The following is a 13083-nucleotide window of genomic DNA, read 5'->3' on the forward strand; positions in this document are numbered from 1 at the left end:
AAAGCCTCAAGCCCGGCATCCCCATCAAATTAAATATACAAGCCCGATGTCTCTCACCGCAAGCTCAGCGTGCAATTGTCCCTGGATGGTGTAATTGGGCCTACGCCTAAAATTGAAGACCTTAAGCCCGACGTGCAACACTCCTCAACTCCAAGGTTGTAATAATTAAGGCCCAAGTTCATTTATACAAATCATTAGAAGCCTTAATCACATCCGAAGATTGAAGATTCAAGATTCAAAAAGATTAGTTATCATCAATTCCTTCGATAAATATAAAGATTTGGTTGTTAGAATTTGTTTATAAATTAGATTTGAATTATTGTTTTAATTTGAAGTAGGTAGTTATCTATCTTATCTTTCCTAATGATAACATTATATTTATTTTTTGAATTTAAATTCTAGATAGAATTTAGGATATAAATAAGTGAACTTTGTTCACAAGGGAGATCATTCAGGATCTAGGATCCTCAGATCCCTAGGATCAATCAATCATCCATCGGAGGACACGCTCTCATCATTAGAATTAGTTTCTTTCTTTATCATGAGTCATTAAACCTCCCCGTTGAAGGTTAGGAGCTCTGTTTGGTTTTTGGATTAATAATGTAAGTGTTATATTTATTTTAATTCATCCTTCTTTACTTCTTCAAGATTAAGTTTCTTCTTCATCAATAAAGGTTAGAACTATTAGAAAATATTCTAAATCTGTCTTGGATTCTGATTTTATATTTGGGAAAATTAATTTCAGATTAGCTTAAAACTCATCTCATAATCTTCACTTATCTAGATCTATTTCAAATACATAACATATAATTCGGCTAGTGATAGTTCTTGAAGGTTGTGCAGCTTAAAATTGAAATCGTTTTTCACCTCTTCTCTCGATTAGTTGACCAAAGGATTGGTGATTAATTAAGTTTAGAAAAATTAAATCACCAAGAAGTTGGAGTTTCATTATAAATGATTTGCTGTGAAAAGATTTTTGCATGAATTATATAAGAAAGTATAAACATTATTCTTCTAAGAATCAAACATCTCTGAAACCTTCAACATTCTTATCTATTGATTTTCTCTTAACTTCAAGTATTCTCCTGATTTTCTTCTTCTATTTCTTCTCTTTTTCAAGATCCATAATCCAATTTCTAAAGTTTGATCGATCTATTTAGATATTTAATTAGACATTGTTTGACTCAATCCGTTAATCCTTGTGACAATGATATCCATCTATCGTGGTATTACTTGAATGATTCAGTGCACATGTTGGTATCTGTAAACTTTAATTTTTGCTCATCATATATACCCAAATAGGTTCTTGAGAAATTTTGTATTAGACGTTTTTGTCCCCAAAAAAATTTTATTACATTAAAGTTCTTAGACTTTGCAAAAATAAGACATATAAGTCCCTACCTTAATCAAATCATTATTTTTATTTGAACAAATAGATCTTTAAAAGTGTGATGAAATAACCTATCTATCTTAGTGTTGTAAAGTTTAAAGACCTCTATATAATAAAAAATTCTTGAAGATGAAAACATTCGATGCAAAATTCTTGAAGATCTATTTAGGTATATACTCATTTTTTTATTAAAACAGAGATAATAATTGAAATCAAATTATTAATTAAATTCTATGATTTAAAAATTTGTTTTAAATTAATATATTATTGTAGTAATGACTAAATTAATGTAGACATAATTGTTGAGGTATTTGAAAAAGCTTCTATTTTTTAATTTTAAATTTAATTTTTGAATAATTTTTTATTTTTATTTAAGCAAAACCAAATCAACCAATTCAACCTATAAAACAAATATTTTTTAATTTATCATATTTTAATTAAAAATAAATTATTCTTCAAACATTTAAATATACTTAAATACCATTACATATTAATATATCCAACCTCCTTAATATGTAATACTAAAATGAAGTTAAAAATAATATATATAATTAAATATTAAAATAATTTTTATTTTAAATAATTAACAATTATTAAAAATTATTAAAATATTAATTTATATTTTAATATTAATAAAATATCAAAATATCATAATAATTTATTTAAAATATACTTCATATCTTATACGTACACGGTGTCCGCATGTCTTATATAAATTTCAAATTTCAAATTCGCGTGTCAACATACCGTGTCAATGTTATGTGTCCCATGTTATGTCCCATCTCTATGCATCATAAAATTCAACTAATAATTCAATAATCTGAGTGAATCCGTTACTGATTCGGTTCTAAACTTCTAATAACCATGCTCATGCATGACTACAGAGGGGTTCCAATCACCCATGCCCCGCCATATAACGTGGATAAATGTAGAAAATCACGGGAATCTAGTAAATGATCAAACTCAACTGTGAAATCTAATAGCAGAACTTATGGGAATCCGGGGGAGTTGAGTGGACAGAATGTTATTATGAGTTACATCCATGCATTACAAGAAACGCAGCACGTCCTTTCACCCAATAATAATAATAAAATAAATAAATAAGAGTGAGAGAGACCCTAGGTTGCATCAAATATTCAAACATCAGTCATCCGCACCAGCTTATTATAGAGTATCCGATCGTCCCTCCCAGTGTTGCTCTCCAATAATGCACTTTGTACAAGTTCCTGATTTACATAAAATGCGTTAGTATACAGTTTAGATGAAAATCAATAGTTAATATGATACTAGTATGTGTAATATTTTTTCACCTTAACATCCCTATGAGAAAGGAACATCCCTAGATTGTGGACGACTAATCTCATGTCTTCAACCTGAAGAAATGAGAAAAACGAACATTTTAGCATTGTCAAGCATAATATGAAACAGATTAGCTGATGTTCGTGGCGCTTACTCTAATGTAGCCAGCTTGATTCCTATCGAAGAATCGGAAAGCCTGTCATAAATAAATAGTCATTATTCAATCAAGAAAACATCATGTACTAGTAAATTATAATTAGACGAGGGAAGTACCTGAAGAAGTTCTTTGTCCACAACAGCCTCCTTAACCGCAGGGGCTTCTTTCTTTATTTTATCAACCTTTCCTTCCTTCTCTTCGGTGGAATGTGCATCAGACTTGGATTCTTTCACCTCTTCTATTATAACCTTAGTTTCCTCTTTAGAAGATTCTGCAGCTTTTTCGTTGCCAGTAATATTTTTGGATTCAACATCTGCATTGGCCTCTTGCTCAGCATTTTTATACTCAGATGAATCATGTTGCGGACTACCATTTTCCATTTCGCCATATTCTTCAGGATCCTCCTCAGGATCTTCCTCCTCGTCTGATCCATCTTCCATCTTCACATCCTCCTTCTCAACAGGTTTATCCTCCTCTTTTTCACCACCAGGCTTATCTTTCTGTACAACAGTTTTATCATCATCTCCTTCGGTTGGAACCGTTGTGTCCATATCTGCAGGCTCACTCTTCACAGGAGGGTTATCTTTCTTTGTACGTTTTGAAGGTGATTTACTTTCACTATCCTTCTCATGGCTCTCTTCTCTCTGCCTCTTTCGCTGGGCCCTTTTCGTCACAAACTTAATGCGCAGTTTCTGGAGAAAATTATGTACACCAAAATTGTAGTCAGACTTCCTTTGAAAAATATACTCAGACTCTAACTACAAACAATGGTTTAACAAACCTGAAGAAATGCCAAAATCCTACAACCCATTTGGAACTGGAGCATTTCATGAAATGATTCAGCAAACAATGAAAGCTGCAAAACCCAGACAATAAAGAATAATGAATGTCCATTTGAAAGCAGCAGAATACTACAAATGACTCGGAAAAAGCTGTTGCCAAGCTAGTAAATAACGGACCTCAAGTGTTGATTCTTCAACATCTTTGTCAGTATAATCCAGCAACGAATCCAGTGACAATGACAACGAACGAAGCTGCAATATAATTGACAAATTAAGACCGAGACTACATGAGAAAATGAAAAATTTGACTACAGTTCGTAGAACCAAGCTAAAGTTAGCATACTTTAGAATCTTTAGTCCATTTTGTTTGAAGAACAAATCCAGGGTGCCGAGGAGGCTCATCGGACTTCTTCTTCTCCTTCAATTCTCTACTAGATTTGCTTCTAGACTCGTCTTTTCCATCTCTCTCTTTTGTTCCTTTCATGTCCTTCAACTTATCTCCATCTTTTGTTCCTTTCATGTCTTTTGCCTTATCCCCATCTTTCAACTTCCCTTTAACATTGTGAACATCTTTCTCAGAGGCTTTCTGTTTGTCTAACTTGGCTCCAATTTTTCCAACATCCTTTTCATCTTTTATGCCATCCTTGTTGGACTTCATTTCATTTTTATTGGAATCAGCTGCACCATCTTGCTTTTCAGAGGTTTCCTTTGACTTGTTTTTAGAAACTACCTTCACAGTTTTCTTCAATTCTGTCACTGAGGTATCCGCATCAGCTGTCCGCCTACCCTTGTTCTGAGTGACATCTTGTGGTTGACCTGCCACAACATTTTCTTCAGACTTCTTGTCATCCTTGTCAGATTTTGTTTCAGTTTTATTGGAAGCAGATGTATCATTTTGCTTTACAGCGGTAGGTGTTTTTAACTTTTTCTTAGGAACCACCTTCACAGCTTTCTTCCCTTGTGTCGCTGCAATACCTGCACCAGCAATCTGCTTGCTCATGCTCTGGGTACCGTCTTCTGCTTTAACTGCCTCTACGTTCCCTCCAGTTTTAGTCTCAGGAAGAGTTCTTGATGCTTCACCAACCACCTTTTTTGGTACCCGCTTGATAATTTTCTTCTTTATTGTTTTAATAGTAGCATTGCCCACTGTTTCTGGCTTATCTAGAGGTTTGTCTTCAGAACTAATCATATCCTTATCCTTCCCCTCTTCCCCATCAGTATTATTCATAATAATATCCTTGGAAACTACATTATTCGTAGCATCCTGAATCCCATCAGGACCCACAGAAGATTTCTCGCCCTCAACCAGAACAGTAGATGTTTCTATTTTCTCCACACCATTCTTCTCATCTGATTTATCGAGTTGCTTGTTTGTGGCATCATTTGCCTTATTGACAACCTTTTGCTTTACAACCTTCCTTATAACCTTCTTCTTTACAGATTTCACACTCCCTGATGTCTGACAAGCATCAGCTTCGGGCTGTTTTTTCTCAGCATTCTTGCCTCCTTCACCAATGTCAGAGCCATCATGTTTAGTAGTTTTAGACTTATCTACTGCAGTTTTCTCTTCAGCTTCCACCTTAACATTATTGCTATCTTTCTCCTTTTTCTTAGCATCTCCAGATTGTCCAGATGAGGCAGATTCCTTCTTCTTATCCAATTTGTCTAAAGTACAATAGCCGGAAAACCACAATTAACATGATTAGATAAAATCAGGTTGACAAAAAGATACATGTCACACAGGAAAGTGAGGCCACTCACCTTTAGAAGCTTCCTTGCTATCTCTTGTGTTCTGAAACGTTACCAAAAAAAAAAAGAATATATTAAAATCAAAATAGAATAATAGAGAAAATTCCCAAGCAACATTCCAGTTTCAACCCATATCCAGCACAAATAGATTATCAGCAAAACCACCACGGCCAAAATAAACAGACCTCTCTTTTCAAAGCAAGTTGGCGTGCTCTCTCAACCATAGCTTTCTTGTGGGCAAGCCAATGCTCACGCCATTCATCCAACTTGGGGAGACAATCAGACAAATTAGGAACATACAGTACAGTGATCTCTTTGTGGCTAAAGAAACCATCTTTTCCAAGTCTATCATAGTGTATCTGGGAAACATAAAGCTATTAGGAGACTAGAAATTTCATAAGAATGTGTTAGCATTTTAAATGAAGAAATAAAAAACATAATAGTAAAGATTAGTAAAAGAAACATAAAAGCAGAATATCACTAGACCACTAGAATGCAAAATGAACATAGCTCGTAAGAATAAACACAAACTAACAGGAAATAAGACTCGAAGCATACAAATGATTGAAAAAGGATTTAGCTGTCAATCCCAATGGTGGGAGAGATTAAAACAAGCAAAAAATACCAACACAACAACGAAAGTAAACCAATACCTCTAGAAAACGGTTCCATTGTTGACAATTACGCAAATCAAGCTGGATAACATCCTTTGCATATCTGGAAAATAGGAGAAATGCCCGTTAGTGTAGTAGTAGAAATTATAACCTCCAGAACAATATTTATATCTTAAGCATAAACCTGAGCGCTGTTCTAATCAGAGAGTTGTCATCAACAGATGGATCACCACCATCAACTGGTTCCCATGGGCCACCAACTGCCATGAAAGAATGGTCCTTCTTAAGGACCGCAAACTTAAGGAAACTGCAAATATGAGGAATGCGATCATCTAAAATTTTATCAGATGACAGCTCCTCCAATGCACCCCTACTAAGTCCACTCATCAAGATTATCTGAAATAAGGAGATAAAGTAATTTAGCGAGCAATGAAGCCCAAAATTTTTATGTACAATAATGAATTTATATGATTATATATCACAGGAGACCAACTAGAAAACACCATTACAACAGAAACTGCAACCACCAACGTACAAGCTCCTGCAAACAGATCTATATTATTTATGGAAGGACAAAGTTTGTTGGAAAGTATCAAACTAGATCAAGTATATTGGCACAAGCCTTATGATAAGCATTTAAGATTGATCTGTTATCAGAGAAATGGGTTAGGCAGGAGATGGGAGGGTGTTCGCAATAAAGCTTTGTATCACATTCTATAACATCTTAGTTGCAACCAAGATCAACACATTGTACCACATTTGTCACCTTTCTCAAGACCGACACATTCTATCACATCTTAGTAGCAACCAAAAAGAAAATTCTGGGCTTCAAAAGCAATATGTTTAGTAACCATTACGAAATAATGTGCACAAATAAAAAAAAAAAGTAACCACCGCCAAATAATTCCCAGATGAACAACAAATACAATAATAATACAAAACAAACGAAAGATATATATCTATATATATATATATATATATAGAGAGAGAGAGAGAGAGAGAGAGAGGGAACAAATCACAAAGTCCATTGCTGAACCTACTTTAGCATTCCATACTGTATTTCCTTGTATTGAATTTGGAGGTTGTCCCATCAAAAGCTTGTCAGATGATTCCCTAGTCTCAGTGAAACTTCCTTCTTCAATAAAATCATGCTCAAAACTGTTCAAAATAATGTTATTTTTCACTTGTTTTTATTTTTTTTAAACAAATACTAGTAAGAATAATACATATATGGCAGGCAAAGCAGAAAAACTAGGACGATCTTCGAGAAAAAGTGGAATGAAGGAATAAATGAAAATCAATAGATGTCTGGCAAAATTTCTGATAATCAAAACTTGGTTGGAATGTAATGCTTGCACCTTCCCGTGACAAACTTTCTGACAAGTTTTACGGAACAGGATTAGACATCTGGCATCTATTTGTGTGAAGTTCATTATCTGTACAAAAGACTCTTCTCAAAGATGATCAGAAAGCTATTTTTATAGATAAACATTTTTGTCCTGTTTTTTTTAAGAGAAACTCTTATCCTATTTTATATTTTCCTTCTCATCATCTTGATGAAATAATAATTTCATCCCCCCCCCCCCAAAAAAAAAAAAAAAGAAAAAAGTCCTTCAAATTTCTGTAACCACAAGATCATCACGCTCAAATCATGCATACAATATAAGTCATTCATATTAATTTTGAAGATACCTAAATATTTCTTTCATTCGATGCCTAACAATCAGTTTATGTTACAAGGAATATAGCTAAAAATATTTACACTACATAAAAAGAGAAACAAAATGAGTGTACAAAACAATTAAATTCAAATAGAAAAAAGAGGTTTTCTTTGTGTACAAGCTTCAAAAAGAGTTTGCTGTTTATGATGGGTTTTTCTGTGTTGCTTAAAAAGAGAAAGAAAAAAGAAGGGGCAGGGATATCCTGAAAATGTAAGCTTAACTAATTAAAAAAGAGTAATAAAAATTAGATCAAATGCTATTAGAAACATCAGATAACATTTTGGAATCTTGTAACCAATATCACACAGATGGAGAGACATACCTGACAGGAGTATGGATAGACATTTTCAGGTTTTCCTTTGGCCAGTTCACAACAACCTAAAGAATTTGCAAGATATGATGTCAAATCAACGTCAAACAATCACCATCAAATAAAAAGAAACTATAGAACCAGAAGACCTTAGAAAATTCAGGAGAGACAAAGAGCCGGGGGTATCGCCTATCTATCGAGAGGTAATCCCTTTCAATATCCACCAAACGGGCTGGGTAAACCTGTTTTAGACAGTGCAAAGATCAATTAGTCTTGTTTATAAATTCATAAAGCAATATACAATAAATAGGAAATTAGGTCATTGGGTATTATTTTCAAATCACTTCACATTCAGAACTGAAATGTAACTTCCAATGTAGCATGAATAAGAATGAGAATATTCTTGAAATTTTATACTTTTTTCTTCAGGTATTAGATTTGCCTCCCAATCCATTAAAAGACACATCCCAAAATAAAAAATCAAGGTATTTAAGGACAAGCAAGGAAGAAAGGAAAACAAAAAGGAAGAATCAGTGAAGAGGTGAAAGAGATGAGGAGACAAGGAATAGGAAAGAATAATCATGGCCCAAGGGAAAACAAGTGCTTTGCCGTTTGCATACTCAACAAGGATTATGAACAAAGGCCAATCGAGGACAACGAAGATTTCCCAACTTTGTGGAATCCAATCATGTGACTTGGTTGAAATCAGAATGAACACGCTAAACTGAGAGTTCAAGATAAAAGAAAGACACAAAAGGATAACGTTGAAAGAATTATCAAGCCACCAGCCACAGATCTCCTGAAGGAAAACAAGTACAACTAGCTCCTCCTGTGGAATATTCTCACAATGCTGAGCAACTAAATTCTTGTTTTCTTTTACCTTGCAGACATATTCCCTCCGTTTTTCTCTAACAGGTGAATGGTGCCTTCAGCATAACAGAACACTTAGTTAGTTATATAAGGCTGCAAGATAAACAAGCAGCTAGATATTCAGAACCTGAGCAGGACGCAGAAATAGTAAAATCACAACATCCACCTATGTGAAGCAACATGATGTGGGGAGTCCCGTCGTGAAGATCTCCCATCCTTTGTCAAAGATGATCCTCGAGGATCCTTTGATGTACCACGGGGATCCTTGGAAGATCTCACTGGAGTCCGATCACGCTTAGTTTCAAGAGCACGTTTGCGTTCTCGTTCCCTTTCCTTTTCCCGCCGCTCCAAGATGCGCTCCCTTTCGCGCTCCCTTTCGCGTTCCTTTTCTCGTTCCCGCTCGCGCAATCGTTCACGTTCTTTCTCCCTTTCTCTGTCCCTCTCTCTCTCACGCAAGCGTTCCCGGCGACGCTCTTCTTCCCTTAGCTCAAATTCTCGTAGATAGCTAGCACGGTCATCTTTAAGGTCATTGTGCCCACCACGTGAAAGGGCATTTCCTGGGTAATCCAACTCCATGGCATTTCCATGAAGTGCTTTTCCACTAGCGTAATCCCTACCAGGTGGTAGGCTCACTCCATAGCCAGGATTTGAAGCATTCTGAGAATACAGTAGATCATGCAAGTTTCTCCTTGGAGCTGCTCCCAATATTGATGGTGCATGCTGTCCACTATACGAAGCAGCACTTAGCATTGATGAAGCACGTGGATCAGAATCAATCCTTCCTCCATAAGACAAAAGATCTTGGGCAGTGTGACGACTAGCAGCAGTCCTTGCTGCAAGATAATCAGCTTGTCTGCCAGAAACGTGTTGCTACTTAGTGCACGGAGAAATATAATCACCATTTAAGATAGTAAGGAAGAGTTGATCAGCTTCTGCCCAGTGAAAACAAAACTCAAAAAGATGACACTGCTATTTTACATATAACCAAAATGGACATATGCACATATATTTAGCACTACTTAGCAACCAAAATTGGTGTGGATTCATCACAATTTGTATTAGACCCAAAAGCAAACAAAACAAAACAAAAACCCTCCAATGCACACTCATCCAAATAAAATAAAACTAATACCTAGCACCCCCATCAAGTGAAGCAGCTTGCAGAGGCTGAGCTTTCAGCAGTTGCTCTTGTCGAAGCAAAGCTGCCTGATCAATGCGGTCATAGATTTCTGCTTGCTGAAAGAAAGATAAATGCAACATGATTAAAATTGTAAAAATAAAAGAAATAATGCCAAAGGCAGGATGGAGTGGCCATTTGTTTATTCATTTCAGTGGGAACTAAAAGAAAGAAAGAAATTTAGTCTACAAAGTAACCACACACCTGATGTTGATGACTAAACCCAATAGGATCAGCAGCATACCGTCCAGCTGCATCACCCAAGTCCCTACCAATATAAGCACTCTGCCTTTCACCATATTGCCGCCTGTCTATTCCAGAATATTCCAATCCTTTGTCACCATACAATTGATCAACCTTATGACCATATCCATGACCAGATGACGGAACATATTCTCCAGAAGCAAACTTAGGCGAATCCGAAACACCCAAATTATAACCTCCACGACCATCTAATGCTGATGATGAAGCTCCCTTGGTACCCAACGAGGGAACCTATACAGAGAAAAATATCCAAACAATTTTTCACTTATAGCAAAAAATAAAGATTAACAAGAATATTTAAAAAAAAATATACTGAGAAGGATTTATAAGGCTTTGAAGGGAAACATGACACTTAAATGAAAATTTGAAAACGCAGATAGAACAGAAATGTAAATTGTTAGTAGAGGCAAGGCATACACTTCTAGAGACATGAAAATACCTCTCTTGGATTCAAGAATCAAGACTTTAATATTTGAAGACACCGAATGGAAGCTTTCAGCCAACTAACCCTATCCATTAACTAGGGGTCTCAGCTCTCCTAATGTTAGGATTTTCTGGGTGTCACGCCAAATGTTTCAACAGTTAACAGCAAACATAAGTGCCTCTAAGTTGAAGATGCTTTCACATCACTTTGACAGGTTTGGATAGTGAGGAAAAATGAAAAGGAAAAGAGAATCAAATTGGATGAAAGATTATTGCAAGGCAGAGTATGGAATTGAAGTCGCAATTCATCCAAATCAAAGGGAAAACAAAATAATGGTAGGCACTTGTATAGAATAGAAGAGCACCAAATTCACTTCTACTCCATCGTATTTTTAGACCAACAAAAGGACACCTAATACCAGATGACCAGTTCACTCCAGTCCACCCACTCTGTCGCATCAATCCAAACAAAACCTAAGGAACCATTTCCAATTATATAACACTCCTTATCATTATCTTTCAGATAAAGCGTTAACTGCACATAATACAACACACTGACCTGCTGTGCGCTGCTCAAAGCAGATGAGCCATAAACCGCACTATACTGCCCCCCATACTGTGCAGCAGTTGAACTGTGAGGGCGATATCCAGCAACATCAACTTCCTGAGAGGCACCTAATATCGCTGAATGCCTTGATGCCACAGAATGCTGCCCCACATCATGTCCTCCAACAGAAGCTCCAGTGAAATTAGAACCCAGCTGCAACCAAATTCAAAAACACCACAAAAATCCAAATTAATCTTCCAATAAACAAAAATCCAAGCATTAAACAAAAATAAATTGTAATTTTTTTTACTTCTAAGAATTCCTCCTTTAAATTTTAATTGTATTATACAAAACATTGCCTAAGAATCAATGACTTACGATGGTGAACATTCATTTAAAAATAAAAATAAAGGAAAAAGAAAACAATTTTTTTTTGGGGGGGGGGGGGGGAATGCATAAATTTGACAACGACAGCATCGGAATGAAATCAAGAAACTGTTAAGAGTCAATCAAAGGCTTACGTTCTGGCCGTATGCGGATTGACCCGGGTACGATTGACCGTAAGCGCCGCTCCCTCTGGAAGAATACATGCTCCTTCACATGGAACGAGAGCGACCAACCCTGAAACCCAAAACCATTCCAACAATTCGTTCATCAATAAAGCAACAGCAAACCGAAAAAGACCAAAACAAAAAGGAGGAATTTTGAAGGTTTGGTTCTTTGGCAAATTGTCAACGCACCGATTGAAGAGATGGGGAAATTGGATTCCTGCAGAGACGATGAATTTGAAGGTGCAAGATATTTACGACAAAGTTTGATCGGAGAAAGGAGTGTGAGGAAACCCTAGAAAGAGTGAGGGAAACCCTATAACGTAAGTAAAGAAGAAGAAGAAGAAGAAGAAGAAAGTGAGTGAATGAATGGAAATCGGGAAACACCTTGTTTTATCCTGAATTTGTTTTTGTTCCGTTTATCTCAAATTTTCCAAGCAATGAAGCAATACTGTTGCACGAAGAATCAGGCTTTTGCGGTAATGACAAGGGAACGAGAGTTTTTTTTTTTTTTTTTGCTCAGCAGGGTTTTTGTTTTTTATTCCGTTGTTCAACGGGGTTAATGGGTTCTGGTTATGTGTGCCCTTGCAGTAACAAAGAATGATGCCCAACTAGAATACCAACAAAAATCAGGAGCCCGAAAAATGTATTAATCCTGAATTCCTGACCCAAAGTAAGGTCCAAATTTTGTGTATATGAGTATGTAGTGTATATGAGAACCCACTGAAGGAAAAAAAACAAAAAGCAAGAGGCCCTAAAAAGACCACAGCCGGGTGTGAAATATGGCTAAGGCCGAATAGTACATGAGAACCCTTAAATGTTGTGTATATATATAGTGTGCATGAGTTTGTGATATTGTATGTCTAAAACTAGGAGTTGTTTAATTTATTTGACAAAAAAAAAAAAGAAAGCAAAAGGTCTAACATTGGGAGAATGTCTCTGTTATGGACAATAGGAAACATTAGAAGTGTCAGACGGGGAAGCCAGCCCGCCAGTCCCGCCCCGTCTATTCAGGCGGTCCCAAAATCCTAGCTCGCTCCGCCTAATGGTGGGCTGGCGGGCTAAGCCCGCCTAATTAGTTTTTTTTTTTAATAAGAACATATCTAATATTTTCTATTTAAATCAATATAAATCGGGCTAAGCCCGCCTAATTAATTATTTTTTTTATAAGAACATATCTAATATCTTTTATTTAAATTAATATAAATACAAATATTAAATATAAATAGTCT

The 13083-nt window shown here is 35.8% G+C and overlaps 1 protein-coding gene across 2 annotated transcripts; it reads right to left on the reverse strand.

The window, feature by feature from the left end:
- Positions 1-2344: 2344 nt before the first annotated feature.
- LOC112801566 (protein SHORT ROOT IN SALT MEDIUM 1) lies at positions 2345-12396 on the reverse strand. 2 transcript variants are annotated; one of them, XM_025844379.3, is made up of 22 exons: positions 12239-12396; positions 12044-12146; positions 11825-11924; positions 11316-11516; positions 10274-10564; positions 10025-10128; positions 9059-9745; positions 8903-8948; positions 8172-8264; positions 8035-8090; positions 7032-7149; positions 6176-6387; positions 6031-6094; positions 5563-5736; positions 5390-5420; positions 3972-5293; positions 3806-3880; positions 3628-3702; positions 2963-3538; positions 2844-2885; positions 2701-2763; positions 2345-2616 (listed from the first exon to the last, which is right to left on the reverse strand). In XM_025844379.3, exons 3-22 carry the CDS (start codon positions 11891-11893, stop codon positions 2527-2529), a joined length of 4389 nt encoding a protein of 1462 aa, XP_025700164.1. In that variant the 5' UTR covers positions 11894-11924; positions 12044-12146; positions 12239-12396; the 3' UTR covers positions 2345-2526. The 2 variants fall into 2 exon arrangements, with proteins under 2 accessions (XP_025700164.1, XP_025700163.1); XM_025844378.3 differs by lacking the exon at positions 12239-12396 and having other exon boundaries at positions 12044-12236.
- Between the last annotated feature and the right edge of the window lie 687 nt (positions 12397-13083).

The sequence above is a fragment of the Arachis hypogaea genome, chromosome 5 (genome assembly GCF_003086295.3).
Source record: "Arachis hypogaea cultivar Tifrunner chromosome 5, arahy.Tifrunner.gnm2.J5K5, whole genome shotgun sequence".
Classification (NCBI taxonomy): domain Eukaryota; kingdom Viridiplantae; phylum Streptophyta; class Magnoliopsida; order Fabales; family Fabaceae; genus Arachis; species Arachis hypogaea.

Excerpts from the sequence above, each read along its gene's own strand:
- LOC112801566 (XM_025844379.3), bottom strand. The coding sequence starts at position 11,893 with ATGTATTCTTCCAGAGGGAGCGGCGCTTACGGTCAATCGTACCCGGGT. Across the intron at positions 8,949-9,058 it reads CATCATGTTGCTTCACATAG|GCACCATTCACCTGTTAGAG; the intron begins GTGGATGTTGTG and ends GTTATGCTGAAG. Across the intron at positions 2,886-2,962 it reads TGGACAAAGAACTTCTTCAG|GCTTTCCGATTCTTCGATAG; the intron begins GTACTTCCCTCG and ends TATTTATGACAG.